The 18,834-nt window shown below is 42.7% G+C and overlaps 1 protein-coding gene across 1 annotated transcript; it reads right to left on the minus strand.

Moving 5' to 3' along the window:
- Window positions 1–2,593: 2,593 nt before the first annotated feature.
- Window positions 2,594–15,324, minus strand: LOC139547979 (exonuclease V-like). The gene is made up of 6 exons (XM_071357234.1): window positions 15,074–15,324; window positions 14,483–14,774; window positions 13,011–13,252; window positions 12,655–12,762; window positions 12,360–12,532; window positions 2,594–5,829 (listed from the first exon to the last, which is right to left on the minus strand). Exons 1-6 carry the CDS (start codon window positions 15,165–15,167, stop codon window positions 5,305–5,307), a joined length of 1,434 nt encoding a protein of 477 aa, XP_071213335.1. The 5' UTR covers window positions 15,168–15,324; the 3' UTR covers window positions 2,594–5,304.
- Between the last annotated feature and the right edge of the window lie 3,510 nt (window positions 15,325–18,834).

Raw genomic sequence — 18,834 nt, forward strand, 5'->3', positions numbered from 1 at the left:
CAGAATAAGTTTTCAATACCTCCCACAATGACTCTCCCCATGTCAAGATCATTTAACTCCTGAAAGTAAAAGTATTGCTCAAAGTAATTTTCTTGCTCAAAGCCAGTTGTTGTACAGCCCAGGTTTGAACTTTGCACGAAAAGCCAGGGTTATAAATTTGCTTGTTCTTGAACTGACCCTGCCTCCCGCTGAGTATGACTCGCTACTAGCTAGTGTAGGTGCCGGTAGTGATGCTGAACTGGCGGGATTAGCTGCTAGCTAAAGCGTTTCCATCAGGAGCGGTTTTCCCCTCACTCCTCTTCTCCGCCACTGGCAGTTTTCTGGGTCGTTTAGGGTTCAAATCACCATCTTTCTCTGGATCTGTGGACTTGAAGAAAAACGCAATCAAACTCGATTGCCTTTTCTCATCCATTTTTTATTTGGCTTTCCCACGTTTCAAATTCAGTAGTGAGACGACTAGACTAGCTACATTCTGTGATTTACGTAGGGGCCTTCACTAGCAGACCACCACTACCAAGACAAGACCTGTGCCAAGATCAGTTACTTTCCACACAGGCCCTCCCCATAACCTCTATGTCTACAAATAAGAGAGCAGATCTGTGATCAGTGTTGCAGGACAGGATGATTACACAGAAGGATCCCCGTGCTTTTATGTGATGGTTTTTCTGTGGGGCGGGAGAAATAATGAGGGGGGAACTTGATTTAGCTGATTGCTTTTATTAGAATGTTTACAGTGCGAACAGTGAAACAATTAATACATATTGCCGCGAGAGGTACTGCATCCGGGCAAATAGGTGCCGGAACAAATTTAAGTCAAATCTGAGAGGTGCTGGATCCTGGTCCCACAGGATCCGGCTAAAATTAAGCACTGGATATTTTATAGGTCTACGCAAAACGTAGCAAGTGTCGCTGTCATCATTCTTACTGCTTCAAGTTCAGTAGCTATACCTGCGAGATCAGGTGCGCGTTTGGTATCAATTAAATAGAGTAGGCTATATAGCCTATGAATGGGCGGAGAAGCTCGGGGCAGTTATTTTTCCAAGGAAATGTACTTCCTAAATAGACCTATGATTATGCTATAGTTTACTACTAAATGTTGATCACCCATATTTCTCCGTCTGAAAATCTTCCCACTCCTTCAAGGTAACCCATAAAATATACTGAACAAAAATATAAGCCCAACATGTAAAGTTTTCGTCCCATGTTCCATGAGCGGAAATAAAACATCCCAGAAATTGTCCAAACACACAAAAAGCGTATTTCTTTCAAATGTTGTGCACAAATGTGTTTACATCCCTGTTAGTGAGCGTTTCTCCTTTGCCAAGATAATCCATCCACCTGACTGGTGTGGCATATCAAGAAGCTGATTAAGTACACAGGTGGATAAAAGGTCACTGATATAGCCCAGTAATACAGATAGCCTAATATAAGGGCCATGTGAGAATCTCTGGTAATTTAACCTATTTCAAGTTATTTTTGCGCATTTGATATTACCTATAGGGCGCAACATCGTTGGCTGGCAAATGGGCTGCGTCACATACGCCTAAAATAACATGGCAGGACTGTGGTTGGGTTTGGGACCATTTCTTGCGGTAGCGGGTGGGAGTCGGACAGAAAGCTAGTGCGTGCGGTATGAAAAACAGCGGGCGGGCGGGAGGGGTATGAAAAAATTGGTACAGCGCAAATCTATACTGTGCATCATAACAGTGAAGCCTTTATTAACATTAGAGCTGTTTATTACTGTGTCAGTGAAAAGTAGGGAATTAGCTAGGGAAACTGACAGATCAATAATGTTACATGCCATACTGTCTAATATAAACTCACATTGCATTGAAAAACGTCAGAATATCGGCTTTCAATCATTTGGTCGATGGTTTCATCGTCTTGACTCAGGTCTACTGTGATTGAAGAAAAAAGAATAGCCACAGTAACGTTAGCCAACTTTTAACCAGCTCTCTCTAATGGTAAATCAACTGGCAAAAGCTAGCCAAGTTAATTTATTTCTGTTGAAACCAGACAAAACAAAGGCTACAAAACATTTCCATAAAAAACAACCGCTGTCAGTACAAATAGCCACCTCATATTGCAATCTGACAGATAGCTGGCTAGAGCTGACCTGGCTGTGGTAGCTACTAGCTTCGTGAGGGGATGAAACATTAGCTAACTTTACATGTCAGTTACAATATAGCTCAGCACTGGGAATAAACAAGTTTCGTTTTAAACAGCAGTTACCTTGCCAGCTACATCAGTTAACTAAAAGAGTAGCCAAGTTTCTGCTCTGCTTGCTATTACAACTCTGTGAAAGAGGGCAACACATACACACTGAACTACGCTGGTCAAATCAATCTTTATTTATACAGCACATTTCAGACATGGAATGCAACACAATTTGCTTTACAGGAAAAAACAATGAAAATAAAAGCTGAAATATTTACTACAAAAACAAAAGCATAACAAATGGAACAACTACTCACAAACTGGTCAAATCAAATCAAGCTTTATTTATACAGCACATTTCAGACATGGAATGCAACACAATGTGCTTTACAGGGAAAAAAATTAAAAATAAACAAACATAAGATAAAAACAAAAGAATGACAAACTGAACAAGTAAAAAGCCAGGCTTCCAGAAGGTTGGCCTTCACACTGCCTGACAGACCACTATGGCGTCCACATGGTCCAAAATCCAGCCGACCGTGCTGAGGCGTCCGCATGGTCCTAAAGCACACTGTTGACACTTTTTGTATCACATTGCAATGAGAAAACTGGAGGGGAGGGGGGGGGGGGGGGGGGACAAACATGCAATTTCAGAATGTGTGGGACATGACCCCCCATGTCCACAGTGATTGTTGCACCCCTGAATGAAATAAGTTTTGTTGTCCATACCTTCATCATTATAATGTCATGATTGAATAACATAGGACTAGAATAAGATACAGACGGCTGTCATTTCTCTTCATGAAGATTGAATGGTAATGGGTCTGAATAAATAACTGGTATATCCTACCACCATCGCGCTTTCGCTCTTCTTTCAAACTCCCATTATGAAGGAAAGAAATTCCACAAATGTACTTTTAACAAGGCACACCTGTTAACTGAAATGCATTCCAGGTGACTACCTCATGAAGCTGGTTGACAGAATGCAAGGAGTGTTCAAAGCTGTCATCAAGGCAAAGGATGGCAACTTTGAAGAATCTAAAATATATTTTGATTTGTTTAACGCTTTTTTGGTTACTACATGATTCCATATGGAATTGATGGAGAGAAAGACTGGGTGAGTGCTCGAGTGCACATTGATTTAAAGCAATGATATTTGAGTGATAGGCTGTTTTAAAACTCTGCAGCTGCAATGAAAAACAAAATGCATATTTACAGTAGCATAAGCTATGCTACAGCGAATGGGGTCTTAACTTTCACACGAAAAAAGTTACAATGAGATGATGCATGCATTGTGAACTGCACTCCGTACTGAGATGTGCTGCCTGTCCCCACCTTGAGCGTTGATGATTGATCATTCAGATAGTAGAGAAGCCAGATTTAGAAATCACATACAGTTGAAGTCGGAAGTTTACATACACCTTAGCCAAATACATTTAAAATCAGTTTCACAATTCCTGACATGTAATCCGAGTAAAAATTCCATGTCTTAGGTCAGTTAGGATCACCACTTTTTTTTAAGAATGTGAAATGTCAGAATAATAGTAATTATTTCTTTCATCACATTCCCAGTGGGTCAGAAGTTTACATACACTCAATTAGTATTTGGTAGCATTGCCTTTAAATTGTTTAACTTGGGTCAAACGTTTTGGGTAGACTTCCACAAGCTTCCCACAATAAGTTGGGTGAATTTTGGCCCATTCCTCCTGACAGAGCTGGTGTAACTGAGTCAAGTTTGTAGGCCTCCTTCCTCATACACGCTTTTTCAGTTCTGCCCATGTAACAGTATAACTTTAGTACGTCCCCTCGCCCCGATGCGAACCAGGGACCCTCTGCACACATCAACAACAGTCACCCACGAAGCGTCGTTACCCATCGCTCCACAAAAGCCGCGGCCCTTGCAGAGCAAGGGGAACCACTACTTCAGGGTCTCAAAGCGAGTGACGTAACCGATTGAAACGCTATTAGCGCGGACCACCGCTAACTAGCTAGCCATTTCACATCTGTTACACCCACAAATGTTCTATAGGATTGAGGTCAGGGCTTTGTGATGGCCACTCCAATACCTTGACTTTGTTGTCCTTAAGCCATTTTCCACAACTTCGGAAGTATATTTGGGGTCATTGTCCATTTGGAAGACCCATTTGCGACCAAGCTTTAACTTCTTGACTGATGTCTTGAGATGTTGCTTCAATATATCCACATAATTTTCCTCCCTCATGATGCCATCTATTTTGTGAAGCGCACCAGTCCCTCCTGCAGCAAAGCACCCGCACAACATGATGCTGCCACCCCTGTGCTTCACGGTTGGGATGGTGTTCTTCGGCTTGCAAGCCTCCCCCTTTTTCCTCCAAACATAAGGATGGTTATTATGGCCAAACAGTTCTATTTTTGTTTCATCAGACCAGAGGACATTTCTCCAAAAAGTATGATCTTTGTCCCCATGTGCAGTTGCAAACCATAGTCTGGCTTTTTTAATGGCGGTTTTGGAGCAGTGGCTTCTTCCTTGCTGATTGGCCTTTCAGGTTATGTCGATATAGAATGCGTCTCCTTCCTGAGAGGTATGACGGCTGCGTGGTCCATGGTGTTTATACTTGCGTAGTATTGTTTGTACAGATGAACGTGGTACCTTCAGGCATTTGGAAATTGCTCCCAAGGATGAACCAGATTTGTGGAGGTCTCCAATTTTTTTCTGAGGTCTTTGCTGATTTCTTTTGATTTTCCCATGATGTCAAGCTAAGAAGCACTGAGTTTGAAGGTAGGCCTTGAAATACATCCACAGGTACACCTCCAATTGACTCAAATTATGTCAATTAGCCTATCAGAAGCTTCTAAAGCCATGACATTATTTCCTGGAATTTTCCAAGCTGTTTAAAGGCACAGTCAACTTTGTGTATGTGAACTTCTGACCCACTGGAATTGGGTCTCCTGGTCATGGCCGGCTGCGACAGAGCCTGGACTCGAACCCAGAATCTCTAGTGGCACAGCTACTTAGACCACTGCGCCACTCGGGAGGCCCCTCCCCGCTATTCAACCCTATTGTAAACCCATAAAATCATGATGGAAGTCATGCCGATATCAGGCTATCCACTGTTGGACTATCCAACCTTGGACTCTCCCATTTTGGATTCTCAGACCTGACAAACTTCAATTTGGGACTCTCCGACTTGAATTGGGGGAGTCTGATTTAGAACCATCCAATTTGGCTTTCTTACTGCCATCAACCATCATCTCTTGCAACCTACTCCTCCTCCAATCACAGCTCTCCTCATAGGGGCACATCCTACACTTCCAAGCCTCTTCTATATCCTCAATATCCACTCCATGGGGCTCCCTCTCCCCCCTCCAGAAGGCCAGGTAGTCCCTGAGCTCAGCCCTTAGCTGGGTCTCCTCAAACTCTACCTTCCTGTTTCCTATGAGGACTCCGGAGCTCTGATGTCTGTATTCCAGGCATAGCTTGTCAATGGGCTGGAGGTTAGAGAAATGTAGCACAACCAACAGGTGGTCCACAAGCTCTCCGAAGGTGACTGCCAGGAGGCCCAATTTCTGGGCATAGCTCTGGAGCTCTGACCCAAAGGCCTGGTGGGGCCGGAGCTTGAGGAAGTGGAGGAGCTGATCCCTCTTCATAGAACCCTGAACCATGGAGTCAAACAGCAGCTTATACACACCCACCTGACAGAGAGATCAGAGAGAGAAAGTGATCAGAGAGAGAGCGATCAGAGAAGAGTCAGAGACCAGAGGGACAGATAAATGAGAGACCAGAAAGAGAGAGAAAGGTCAAAGAGAGAGCGACACCAAAGAGGTCAGCGAAACATCAGAGAGACATAGTGTGTGGTGTGGTAGTGTAGCATAGGGCCTTTTGGGGGCCCTAAGCTACACTGTAAAAAAAAACTTGTTTAAACGAATTATGAATAAAGTCCAGGTAGCAGATAATGGTCCCTAACATATATGTATGTAGTTGGTGCTGTATATTAACTAATATACATGGGTTCTAACTTGAAAAAAAGTATTTGTCAGTTAACAATTTTACAATTTATGCTCCCTGCATATGAATACCACGAAGACTGCAAGAAAGCCCTGGATGAAAGATAGAAATTACGAAGGCATTGAGATATACACTACTGTTCAAACGTTTGGGGTCACTTAGAAATGTCCTTGTTTTTGCAAGAAGGCCAGCATCCCGGAGTCACCTCTTCACTGTTGACTTTGAGACTGGTGTTTTGCGGGTACTGTTTAATGAAGCTGCCAGTTGAGGACTTGTGAGGCGTCTGTTTCTCAAACTAGACACTCTAATGTACTTGTCCTGTTGCTCAGTTGTGGACCGGGGCCTCCCACTCCTCTTTCTATTCTGATTAGAGCCAGTTTGCGCTGTTCTGTGAAAGGAGTAGTACACAGCGTTGTACGAGATCTTCAGTTTCTTGCCAATTTCTCACATGGAATAGCCTTAATTTCTCAGAACAAGAAAAGACTGACGAGTTTCAGAAGAAAGCTCTTTGTTTCTGGTCATTTTGAGCCTGTAATCGAGCCCACAAATGCTGATGCTCCAGATACTCAACTAGTTTAAAGAAGGCCAGTTTTATTGATCTTTAATTAGCACAACAGTTTTCAGCTGTGCTAACATAATTGCAAAAGGGTTTTCTAATGATCAATTAGCCTTTTAAAATGAAACTTGGATTAGCTAACAACTTGCCATTGGAATACAAGAGTGATGGTTGCTGATAATGAGCCTCTGTACGCCTATGTAGATATTCCATAAAATATGTGCTGTTTCCAGCAAAAATTGTCATTTACAACATTAACAAAGTCTACACTGTATTTCTGATAAACTTTGTTATTTTAAATGGACAAAAAATGTGCTTTTCTTTGAAAAACAAGGACATTTCTAAGTGACCCCAAACTTTTGAACGGTAGTTTAAGTGCTACACTTGGTTCCAGAGCCTTTTTCTTTTGCTTACTCAACTTTTCAGTCCTAGTGTTACCTGAACTAAAAAAAAATTATTGGCCCAAACTTAGCTCCAGATTATTGGAATGCTGTGGACCAAGAGTTTGTGAGTTCAAATCCCAGGTGAGGACAAGTTGAATATGAATTACTGTATAAATGAACATGCAATGTAATCATGTACAATATGTAAGTTGAAAACATTGTATGTTAAAATCACTGTGTGTGTAACATTCTTTTTTTTAGGTAAGCTGCCCAAATAACAATTTCAAACTAAATGAACATGACATTGAGAAAAACACATTTTAAGTTGACCAAATTTTTGCCTAAGTTCTCTCATGTTGGAGCTAAGTTTGGGCCAACTACAAATGTTAAGTTCTGGTAACACTTTGACCAAAAAGTTGAGTAAACAAAAACAAAGGTTGTGGAACCAGTTACTTAATAATATTTAGTTAAAACTTGATTTTTGTTTACAGTGTAGATGGTTGGGGACCTCTCATGCCAAATAGTGTCCCCCTGCCAAAAAATGTCCTCCCCCCGCGTCACAATGGGATTCGATGAGTTCTAGCTTCTGTTGCTAGGGCTGTTGCTAGAACTTGCAAAATTCTGACCTGATTACGTAATAAACCAAAGCGTCCGTTGCTATACTGGTTGCTTGGTTATATTTTACCTCGTAGAGGTCGCGAAGGAAGGAGGACACGGGTAGTTCTAGTTCACCTTATAAGCGCTCACTCATTCCGCGCAAAATTAATACCTCAGAATTGCTCTCCAAGGACGGTATTTTTGACGGTGACAACCTGCTGGCTACCTGCTGCTTCAGAGGACCGAAAAGACTGGAAAGAGAACACACTTTGTTAAATAGGAAGAAATAATTTAACTTGTTTTTAGATTAACGTTACTAGCTACTGTCCTAATTTACCTCGGCCTGCCTAGTCACCCACCTCCCTCAGAGAGACACAGCTGCATGTGAGCTCTAACATAATTCAACGTTTTTTACAAAATGATAGATTTGGAGTTAGATGAACTTGAATTTTTCGGCAGGGACATATGCAGGATGCTACCCACCACTGGCCTTCGCTCCAGATCAAAACTCCAAACCTACAACCTAATTTTGATCAAAATTAACCGGAGCGATTACTGCTACCAAGGTTCCCTTTTTCCAAGCTATACAGAGGGTGTTCTAGCAAACAAACAGCAGAGACCTGAGGACACCCTCCAACCTGGAACGGAGTTTATGGGGACTGAATGCTGAGTAAAGGCTGCCAGGCTTGCAAGGACAGACCAGATACAACTTCAATTAGCACTGAGGTGTGAAGTAAAAGGTGTTGTCTTTGGGACCAACAAGTGGCAGGAGTCTTTGAAGCACCCTTTGAAGCCTCCTCCTGCTGTTCAAAGACCATTCACTGACATTTTCTACAAGAAATCTGCTTCCAGAAATAAAAGCTTCTCCCAGGTGGGTGTGACACCTACTCCCGTTGCTTGCTGCACTGCTGCTTGGATTCCACCTGGCGATTTGTTCACCGTCTGCCCTGGCCTGTCTCCCCGTCTGGTACAGGTTCCACCACCACATTCCCCCTCTCCCGAGCTTTCGCTCACCTCCAGCACACACATACTGTTGGGGCGAGAAACTCTGAACTTACAATGGCTATATATTTTAAAAATGTCTTGTGCATTTTTCTATTTGCATCATGACTCCTGCATGCTTTGTTGACTACAAACTTTCTTTACCCAACCGTGGGACAGACTGTTTGTTCCCACACTTGGGACTCTCACTATTGGTTACACAGACTTTTGGCCTCCCATCCTATTCTAACCACCCCTTGCCGGCTTTGAATTCATGTTACCTGATGAAATTGCTGTACAATATGATCTTGTTGCCATCTGATGCACATTCAGATGTCATAAATCAGCACTGCAGAGCTCTCCCTGTCCTCTGCCGTGCCTTGATTGTATTACTGTTGATGATATCTGGACATGTGCGTGTACACCCTGGCCCATCTACTGTTGCTAGGCCCAATTCTGACTTGTGCTCTGATATCTGCTTCACTGATTTCTGCTCTCGTAAAATCCTGGGTTTTCTGCACGTTAAGACTAGAAGCTTATTACCTAAAATGGATCAATTGAAAGTGTGGGTTCACAGCTCCAATCCAGATGTGTTGGTCATTACTGAGATATGGTCAAGGAAGAGTGTTTTGAATACTGATGTTATAACCAGAAAGGTTAACCTTTTTCAAGCAAGACAGATCTTCCTAAGGTGGGGGAGTGGCAATCTTTACCAAGGATCACCTTCAGTGTTCGGTTGTATCCACAAAGTCTGTCCCCAAACAATTTGATTTGCTGGTTTTAAGCATTAAACTTTCAAATAGCTCTTTGTTGACTGTTGCTGGGTGCTAATGTCCTCCATCAGCACCGGCCTGTACCTTAGGACTTGGTCAGGTGGTATAAGCATGTCCCAGTTTAGAGCAGCTAAACTGGGGTTTTGGAGTCATACCTTGTGGGATTGGTAATAATCTGAGAAAGATTTAGGGAGTCCCATTGTTTTAGGACTTGGTCAGGTGGTTTAAGCATGATTTTGATTTGCCATAAAGGCTCGCTAAAAAACTTTCATGAGCAAGCCTTCCTTCATGAACTGGCCTCTTTAAAATGGTATAAAATCAGCTCTGTCGAAGACGCTTGGACCTTCTCTTTTCATATTTTCAGTGGTATTGTTAACAAACATGCCCCCATAAAGAAATTTTGAATTAAAAACAAGTTCAGCCCCTGGTTCGACCGTGACCTTGCAGAGTTACTGCACCTCAAGAATTGCATTTGGCGAAAGGCTCGGCACACGCATACGCAGGCTGACTGGCTCTCATTCAAGCAAATGAGAAATAAGTGCACTCAGGCTATCCGGAAAGCCAAAGTTAGTTACTTTAAGGAGCAGTTCCCTACAAAGTGTCGGGGCAGTCACCGAGTCCGAGGCAGTCACTGAGTCCGAGGTGCTAAAGGAGCTCCTTAAACTTGACCCCAAAAAAACATCTGGGTCAGATGTTTAGACCCTTCTTTAAGGTTGCTGCCCCTATCATCGCCAAGCCTGTCTCACCTTTCTGGGGAGGTTGCAATTGCTTGGAAGGCAGCCACGGTTTGTCCTTTATTTAAAGGGGGAGATCAAGCTGGTCCGAACTGTTACAGGCATATTTCTATTTTGCCCTGTTTATCAAAAGTGTTGGAAAAACTTGTCAATAATCAAATGACCGGGTTTCTTGATGTCTATAGCATTCTCTCGGGTATGCAATGTGGTTTCCGCTCAGGTTATGGACGCATCACTGTAACCTTAAAGGTCCTCAATGATGTCACCATTGCCCTTGATTCTAAGCAATGTTGTGCTGCTATTTTTATTGACTTGGCCAAAGCTTTTGATACAGTAGACCATTCCATTCTTGTATTGACTAAGGAGTATTGTTGTCTGAGGGGTCTTTGGCCTGGATTGCTAACTACATCTCTCAAAGAGTGCATGAAGTCAGAAAATCGGCTCAGCCACTGCCTATCACCAAGGGAGTACCCCAAGGCTCGATCCTAGGCCCCACGATCTTCTCAATTTACAACAACATAGCTCAGGCAGTAGGAAGCTCTCTCATCCATTTATATGCAGATGATACAGTCTTATACTCAGCTGGCCCCTCCCCGGATTGTGTGTTAAATTCTCTACAACAAACCTTTCTTGGTGTCCAACAAGCTTTCTCTACCCTTAACCTTGTGCTGAACACCTCAAAAAAACAAAAGTCATGTGGTTTGGTAAAAAGAATGCCCCTCTTCCCACAGGTGTGATTACTACCTCTGAGGGTTTAGAACTTGAGGTAGTCACCTCATACAAGCACTTGGGAGTATGGCTAGATGGTACACTGTCCTTCTCTCAGCACATATCAAAGCTGCAGGCTAAAGTTAAATCTAGACTTGGTTTCCTCTATCATAATCGCTCCCCTTTCACCCCAGCTGCCAAACTAACCCCGTTTCAGATTACCATCCTTCCCATGCTAGCTTACGGAGACTTAATTTATAGATCGACAGGTAAGGGTGCTCTCGAGCGACTAGATGTTCTTTACCATTTGGCCATCAGATTTGCCACCAATGCTCCTTATAGGACACATCACTGCACTCTATACTACTCTGTAAATTCTGTAAATTGGTCATCTGTGTATAGTCACAATACCCACTTGTTGATGCTTATTTATAAAACCCTCTTAGGCCTCACTCACCCCTATCTGAGATATCTACTGCAGCCCTCATCCTCCACATACAACACCCGTTCTGCCAGTCACATTCTGTTAAAGGTCCCCAAAGCACACACGTCCCTGTGTCGCTCCTCTTTTCAGTTCACTGCAGCTAGTGACTGGAACGAGCTGCAACAAACACTCAAACTGGACAGTTGTATCTCAATCTCTTCATTCAAAGACTCAATCATGGACACTCTTACAGACAGTTGTGGCTGCTTTGTGTGATGTATTGGTGTCTCTACATTCTTGCCCTTTGTGCTGTTGTCTGTGCCCAATAATGTTTGTACCATGTTTTGTGCTACTACCATATTGTTGTCATGTTGTGTTGCTACCATGCTGTGTTGTCATGTGTTTCTGCCTTGCCATGTTGTCGTCTTAGGTCTCTCTTTATGTAGTTGTGTTGTCTCTCTTGTCGTGGTGTCTTTTGTCCTATATATATATATTTTATAATTGTTTGATTTTTAATCCCAGCCCCCGTCCCTGCAGGAGGCCTTTTGGTAGGCCGTCATTGTAAATAAGAATTTGTTCTTAACTGACTTGCCTAGTTAAATAAAAGGTTAAATAAGTCAGCTAGCCAGCTACAATAGCAGGCTAGCTAACCAGTTTTATTTAGCTAGCTACTGTACCTGTTATTGTAGCTTTCTGTCCAGTTTGAGTATGTAGCTTGCACTTCAATGGCATCCCTCAAGGAGATTTTCTTTAATCTTTCCAACCAGGCGAAGTACTATGAAGGCACCACTGATCGACAAGAGGCGCAACATTCAGAGAAATTCTAGCCGGGTGTTTGCATAGCGATGATAAAAATAACGTAATTTAGGCTGTAATGATCTCCAAAATTCGAATCATTAGGTCATCACACCGTTGATATAGCAACGGACGCTAATAGTTGATCGAATCCCATTGACGCAGAGGGGGGAGCTTTTTGGCCGGGGGACATTATTTGGTATGACAGTCCCGCTAGCGGCCTCTTATGTAATTTATTGGCCGGACCGGCACTTTGTGTAGCCTACCTGTAGAGAGTGTCCCTTGGCCTGGGCAGGATGCGGCAGGGAGTTGTGACTGCGGGTCTTCAGTTCACTCAGGACCAGATCCCCAGACTTACTACAATAGAGCTCATCAACCACACCCAGGAAAAACACCCCATCCAACAAACCTAACACTGGAAACTCCCGCACAAGCTGGCCTGGGAAACACACACACAAACAGATTCTAAGATGGCTATTTGCAACAGTTTATCATCTTTTGTCATCATTACAGTATGATCATATTACGGTACTCTATCAAACCTGATCAGTACCACCATACCTGCCTCCAGAGCTGGGACCATCTGTATCAGGTTGATGAGTTTCAAGGCTTCCCTGTCCTCTCTGGTATGAACAACCACAGTCACAGCATCTGGGTTTGCCTCCAGTTCTAGACACATATACACAAGGACAGGAAATAGGTTATCATCACTAACTACCTCCACATCATCCATAAAGAGTTCAAGCATACACATGAACTCACAGGGATTTATGTTATGGGGAAAGTTGAAGTTACAAAATTACATGAAAGCAATCTATGGGCCAATGGCCTTCTTCCATTCAGGATTGGCTCATGAAGTAGTTCATTATGGTTATGGAAATATATGATTACTTTCTAGGGCACAACATGCTGCTTACCTCTAGCAAGATGAATACTGGCCCCTGTCATCACTGCAGTCCTTCTCATCTCTCTCCTCTTCATATGAGGCTTGAGGAACCCATAGACCACTTTAATTTCACACCATGACTGCTCACAGAGCTGAGTAACATTCAGGTGATGCTTACTGAACCTTTCCATTGGACTCTGGTTTGGGACTGACAGGGTAACAGTGCTCCTATTGTTGCTCAGCCTCTCGAACGGGGCCACGGCCACGTGACCCCTGATGGACGGACACATTAGTAATGGGGGGAATAAAAAATAAATCGATAGTTACATAACGCAATATTATTTTGGATGATATTATATTGGTACTTTGAGTATCGATTTGTAATACAAATATTTTTTGCTAGGTAGCGTTAGCTAGCACTAGACAGCTGTACTTGTGCCAAAAAGCGGGTATTTTTCATCCTATACAGTAGCTTGTTCTCCATCTTCTTTTTAAATAGTGAGCCAACATGTTTTCAGCACTTATTTCCATGACTGATCAAAACTCGTTTTTATCATGGCTCTCTTGTCTCTCTGCAGCAGACATACTGTATAGTGAACAATACATAAATCGCAAAACATATAGAATCGTGAGAATTGCAATACATATCGTATCGGCACCTAAGTATCGTGATAATATCATTTCGTGATGTCCCTGGCAATTCCCAACCCTAATGTACATGCACACACGCAGACACACAGACAGGAGCTGTTGATCATCCCTCTCTCTCACACACACAGAACAGAAGTTGCTGATCCCCTCTATGTTGCCCCCCTCTAGGTTGCATAAAAGCATCTGTTGGATTCTAGCTTGAAATATTGTTATTCCTGTTACCATTAATATAACTTATTGATTACATGTATAAGGAATGTATATGTTGGGGTCAATGAAGGTTGGATAGGAATTTGGTGTATGGAAAGTGGGAGACAAGGGGAAGTTCATAAAGTTAATATTCTGTACCATGTTTCTAACGAGGGAGGCAGGGTTAATAGTTAGTCTCTGATAAGGCAAGCCAGCTGCAGAACTAGGGAGGAGCGAGGACTTCATCAATCAACATATGAAGTGAGAAGCAACCTCTGGGAGGGGGACCAGAGGGGCCCGCCACAACAGTCCTATCTCACACACATACACTTCCACGCAGGTTCTAGCATCAGGCAGAGCCATGACTTCACCAGTGAGAGGAACCAATTAAGTTCCTGCCGAGCTACAGAGATGTATTGGCTGTCTAGATGTGTAAGGAGTTGACCCCGCCTATTAGTAGGTTATAAATATATGTGCTTGTGTAATCATGCTTTGTCTTTGCAGCTGTATGACCCAGTAATTGAATAAACTTAGTTTGAGCTTTTTCTATGTCGTCACACATCATATAAAGGGAACCCGAGTCAAATATCTCTGTATGGCACTGCAGTGTTGAGAACTGTTATCAAAGGTTAAACTTTGCATAATATACTTGAGTGGGTTTACCGTTTCTTAATTTGACCATCGATTCTCTCCTCCTTCTTGGCAAGGGACTGGCCATCATCGACCACACACACACCCAGTGTCGGACTGTGTTGATCAGCACCAGCGCTCAAACTGGTACTGGTACCACTAGTAAGAGTCAGACTGGTACCAGCGGGAGTCAGACTGGTACCAGCGGGAGTCAAACTGGTACCATACGCCGGAGTCAGACTGGTACCATACGCAGGAGTCAGACTGGTACCAGCGGGAGTCAGACTGGTACCAGCGGGAGTCAAACTAGGTTGGTCAGACGGGGCTAGAGTAGATGAAATATAAGAAAGATACTGTAGTGAGGGAACTTCAGAGAAGTAATAGTTATACTGTATTTTATTAACTGTATAGATTATTGACCTATGGACAACTTTTTAAAATGTAGTGTATAAACTATGGCACTGTATTGCTGTAATGTACATTCAGGCATAAGATACAGAAGAGAAGAGACACGCAAGACAATACAGTTCATGAAAACAGTTCATAGTATTCAATAATCCCATTGGGCATGCATCTCGTCTAGAAATGCTGTTAGCAAACATTTCAATAAGCAGTCATACTCACCGAGACGCTCCGACTGTATCCTGAGGAGTTGTGCATCCCTTAAATCACACCCGTCATCTAATGGATCGTCCCTTGGAGTTGTTTTTGAATTCATTGTAAAAAGTGAAAGTGCGTTAATAGACTAAGACTGGTTCTTAAACTCATAATTACGCGTAGTCAAATAATGTTCATTATTGGACCTGACAATATGGACAATTGTATTACGCAGTTGTTTTGCCCAGACTTGTTGGAGCGAAGTCACACCCCTCATTGACGTCAGTATTGTTTAGATCGTGTCTCATTGGTTCGTTTCTGTGGAGGATCACATGCGAGTAACTAGTGTTGCAGCGATTGGTTACTAACAAAATATGGTGTCTTGTTTTATATTTTGTAAAAAGTGTAGTGCTATGTATGCTTCGATATAAAGCAGTTGACAAACAATGTATTAACAAAAAAAAGTGTAATCTTTATTTAACTAGCAATAGTTTGATGATGTATCGACTTAGCCCAAGAGTCTGTAGAGAATGAAACACAGCATAAACGTTGATACGGTGTTATGGAGTCAGGAAGCGTTGACGTCTACCAACGAGAGCGATAGAATTGTTTAACCTTTATTTTTTTTAAAGGAGTCATACTGAGATCAGGGGTTTTTTCCCCCCCTGATGAGCCCTGAATTACATTAATTACAGAAAATACACACATCAATATAAATACAAAATGCAAGGAGAAAGAACATCGTCATAAAAAACAAACACATTCATCAATCAGCCTTCTGAATTGCCCCAGAGGCACCAAAACATCACATTTAAGAACATTTTTAAGATTGTTCAACAAATAAAGGTGAAAGAAAACTAAAAGCTGATTTACCTAACTCAGTAGAGACCAAAGTAATTTCCAGAGTTAACCATCCCTGAGACTGGGTGTGGTAACTCGTATGTTTAAAGTTTAGTAAAGATGTTCGGTACAGTGGGGCGTTTTGTAAAAGGGCTTTATAAATGAAAACATGGCCATGTATCAACCTACGTCACATGAAAGAGGGCCAATATCCAGGAAACCTGATTTAACACCATCAGTTACATGCAGCCTGTCTAGGCCAATTGAGGAAGGCCTCTGAATTAGCAGTGAATGATCAACAGTATCGAAAGTCTGACAGGTCAATGCAGAGGGCAGCACAATGTTGCCTTTTAGCCATACAGTAAACCACATCCTTTATAACTAGGGATGTTTATATTTTACATTTATAGTTTACATTTATAATACATTTCAAAGATAAGAAAGATCTTAGCTGAGAATTAATCAGGTCGTCAGGTTAAAAATATGTGTTAATGATTTAGCAATCAGGGGGGCAGAGAGCTGCAGCAGAAATGGATCACATTTTTTTACATCAATCTTAATTAAGCAAGCACATCACAGATAGTAGCACATCACAGATAGTAAATTGTTGAAATGAAAACAAAGATTCACTTAGAAGTTGACGGATTAACCGTTGAGTCTGCCAGCCTTTAGCTGAGGGAAGAGCAGTCGACTGACTGACCAGGGTCAATTAAACCACCGTTTCTTTCAAATAAAAGGACAGCAAGAGAAATAAGAGAAAGGACAAAACAAAATATAAAAAGAAGCGTGGATCTACGAGAAAAGGTCAGAGCTTGCTTTTAAACTCTGGTGATGAGGCCTCCCGGGTGGCGCAGTGGTCTAGGGCACTGCATCGCAGCGCTAGCTGTGCCACCAGAGACTCTGGGTTCGCGCCCAGACTCTGTCGCAGCCTGGCCTAGCGTCGTCCGGGTTAGGGAGGGTTTGGCCGGTAGGGATATCCTTGTCTCATCGTGCACCAGCGACTCCTGTGGCGGGCCGGGCACAGTGCGCGCTAACCAAGGTAGCTAGGTGCACGGTGTTTCCTCCGACACATTGGCTTCCGGGTTGGAGGCTCGCTGTGTTATGAAGCAGTGCGGCTTGGTTGGGTTTCGACCTTCGTCTCTCCCGAGCCCGTACGGGAGTTGTAGCGATGGGACAAGATAGTAATTACTAACAATTGGATACGACGAAAAGGGGGTAAAAAAAAAAAATATATAAATAAATTTAAAAAAACTCTGGCGATGAACCAGGTTGGTTTGATGCTCACAGAATCTAGTTTTAAATGCCCAGCATAGGCCTACAACTGTTTTACCATAACATTATCATTGTAGCCCCAAAACAGATCTGTTTAATGTTTTTGCCATAGATTTAGTTAAAACTGCAATATGTAACTTTTAGGCGACCTGATCAAATTAATATAGAAATGCAGTTATAGATCTGTCCTTCTCATTGAAAGCAAGTCTAAGAACTGGTAGATCCATCTGTTCTTTGTGCACTATTTCCAGTGGCATGTACATCTCAGTGGGGCAAACCCAGCAAAGCCACTACACAACACATTAATTGGACTACAACATTGACAAACGGTGTGCACAAACTGTTAGGGCCTTGCGTAAGTATTCACCCCCCTTGGCATTTTTCCTATTTTGTTGCCTTACAACCTGGAATTAAAATTGATTTTTTTGGGGGGGGTTTGTATAATTTGATTTACACAACATGCCTACCACTTTGAAGATGCAAAATATTTTTTTATTGTTTTAACAAACAAGAAATAAGACAAAAAAACAGAAAACTTGAGCGTGCATAACTATTCACCCTCCCAAAAGCAATACTTTGTAGAGCCACCTTTTGCAGCAATTACAGCAGCAAGTCTCTTGGGGTATGTCCCTATAAGCTTGGCACAGCTAGCCACTGGGATTTTTGCCCATTCTTCAAGTTGGGTGGGTTCCGCTGGTGTACAGCAATCTTTAAGTCATACCACAGATTATCAATTCGAATGAGGTCTGGGCTTTGACTAGGCCATTTCAAGACATTTAAATGTTTCCCCTTAAACCACTCAAGTGTTGTTTTAGCAGTATGCTTAGGGTCATTGTCCTGCTGGAAGGTGAACCTCCGTCCCAGTCTCAAATCTCTGGAAGACTGAAACAGGTTTCCCTCAAGAATTTCCCTGTATTTAGCGCCATCCGTCATTCCTTCAATTCTGACCAGTTTGCCAGTCCCTGCCGATGAAAAACATCCCCACAGCATGATGCTGCCACCACCATGCTTCACTGTGGGGATGTTGTTCTCGGGGTGATGAGAGGTGTTGGGTTTGTGCCAGACAGAGTTTTCCTTGATGGCCAAAAAGCAAAATTTTTGTCTTATGTAACCAGAGTACCTTTTTCCATATGTTTGGGGAGTCTCCCACATGACTTTTGGCGAACACCAAACGTGTTTTCTTTTTTTTTTCTTTAAGCGATGGCTTTTTTCCCCTGGCCCCTCCTGTAAAGCCCAGCTATGTGGAGTGTACGGTTTAAAGTGGTCCTATGGACAGATACTCCAATCTCCGCTGTGGAGCGTTGCAGCTCCTTCAGGGTTATCTTTGGTCTCTTTGTTTCCTCTCTGATTAATGCCCTCCTTGCCTGGTCCGTGAGCTTTGGTGGGCAGCCCTCTCTGAGCAGGTTTGTTGTGGTGCCATATTCTTAACTTTTAATAATGGATTTAATGGTGCTCCATAGGATGTTCAAAGTTTCTGATATTTTTTTTATAACCCAACCCTGATCTGTACTTCTCCACAACTTTGTTCCTCACCTGTTTGGAGAGCTCCTTGGTCTTCATGGTGTTGCTTGCTTGGTGGTGCCCCTTGCTTAGTGCTGTTGCAGACACTGGGGCCTTTCAGAACAGGTGTATATATACTGAGATTATGTGACAGATCATGTGACACTTAGATTGCA

The sequence above is a fragment of the Salvelinus alpinus genome, chromosome 21 (genome assembly GCF_045679555.1).
Source record: "Salvelinus alpinus chromosome 21, SLU_Salpinus.1, whole genome shotgun sequence".
Taxonomy (NCBI): Eukaryota; Metazoa; Chordata; class Actinopteri; order Salmoniformes; family Salmonidae; genus Salvelinus; species Salvelinus alpinus.

Coding starts and splice junctions, on each gene's coding strand:
- LOC139547979 (XM_071357234.1), bottom strand. CDS start 15,167: ATGAATTCAAAAACAACTCCAAGGGACGATCCATTAGATGACGGGTGT. Junction 13,253..14,482: donor GATGGTCAAATTAAGAAACG/GTAAACCCACTC, acceptor TCCGTCCATCAG/GGGTCACGTGGCCGTGGCCC. Junction 12,763..13,010: donor CAGTATTCATCTTGCTAGAG/GTAAGCAGCATG, acceptor ATATGTGTCTAG/AACTGGAGGCAAACCCAGAT.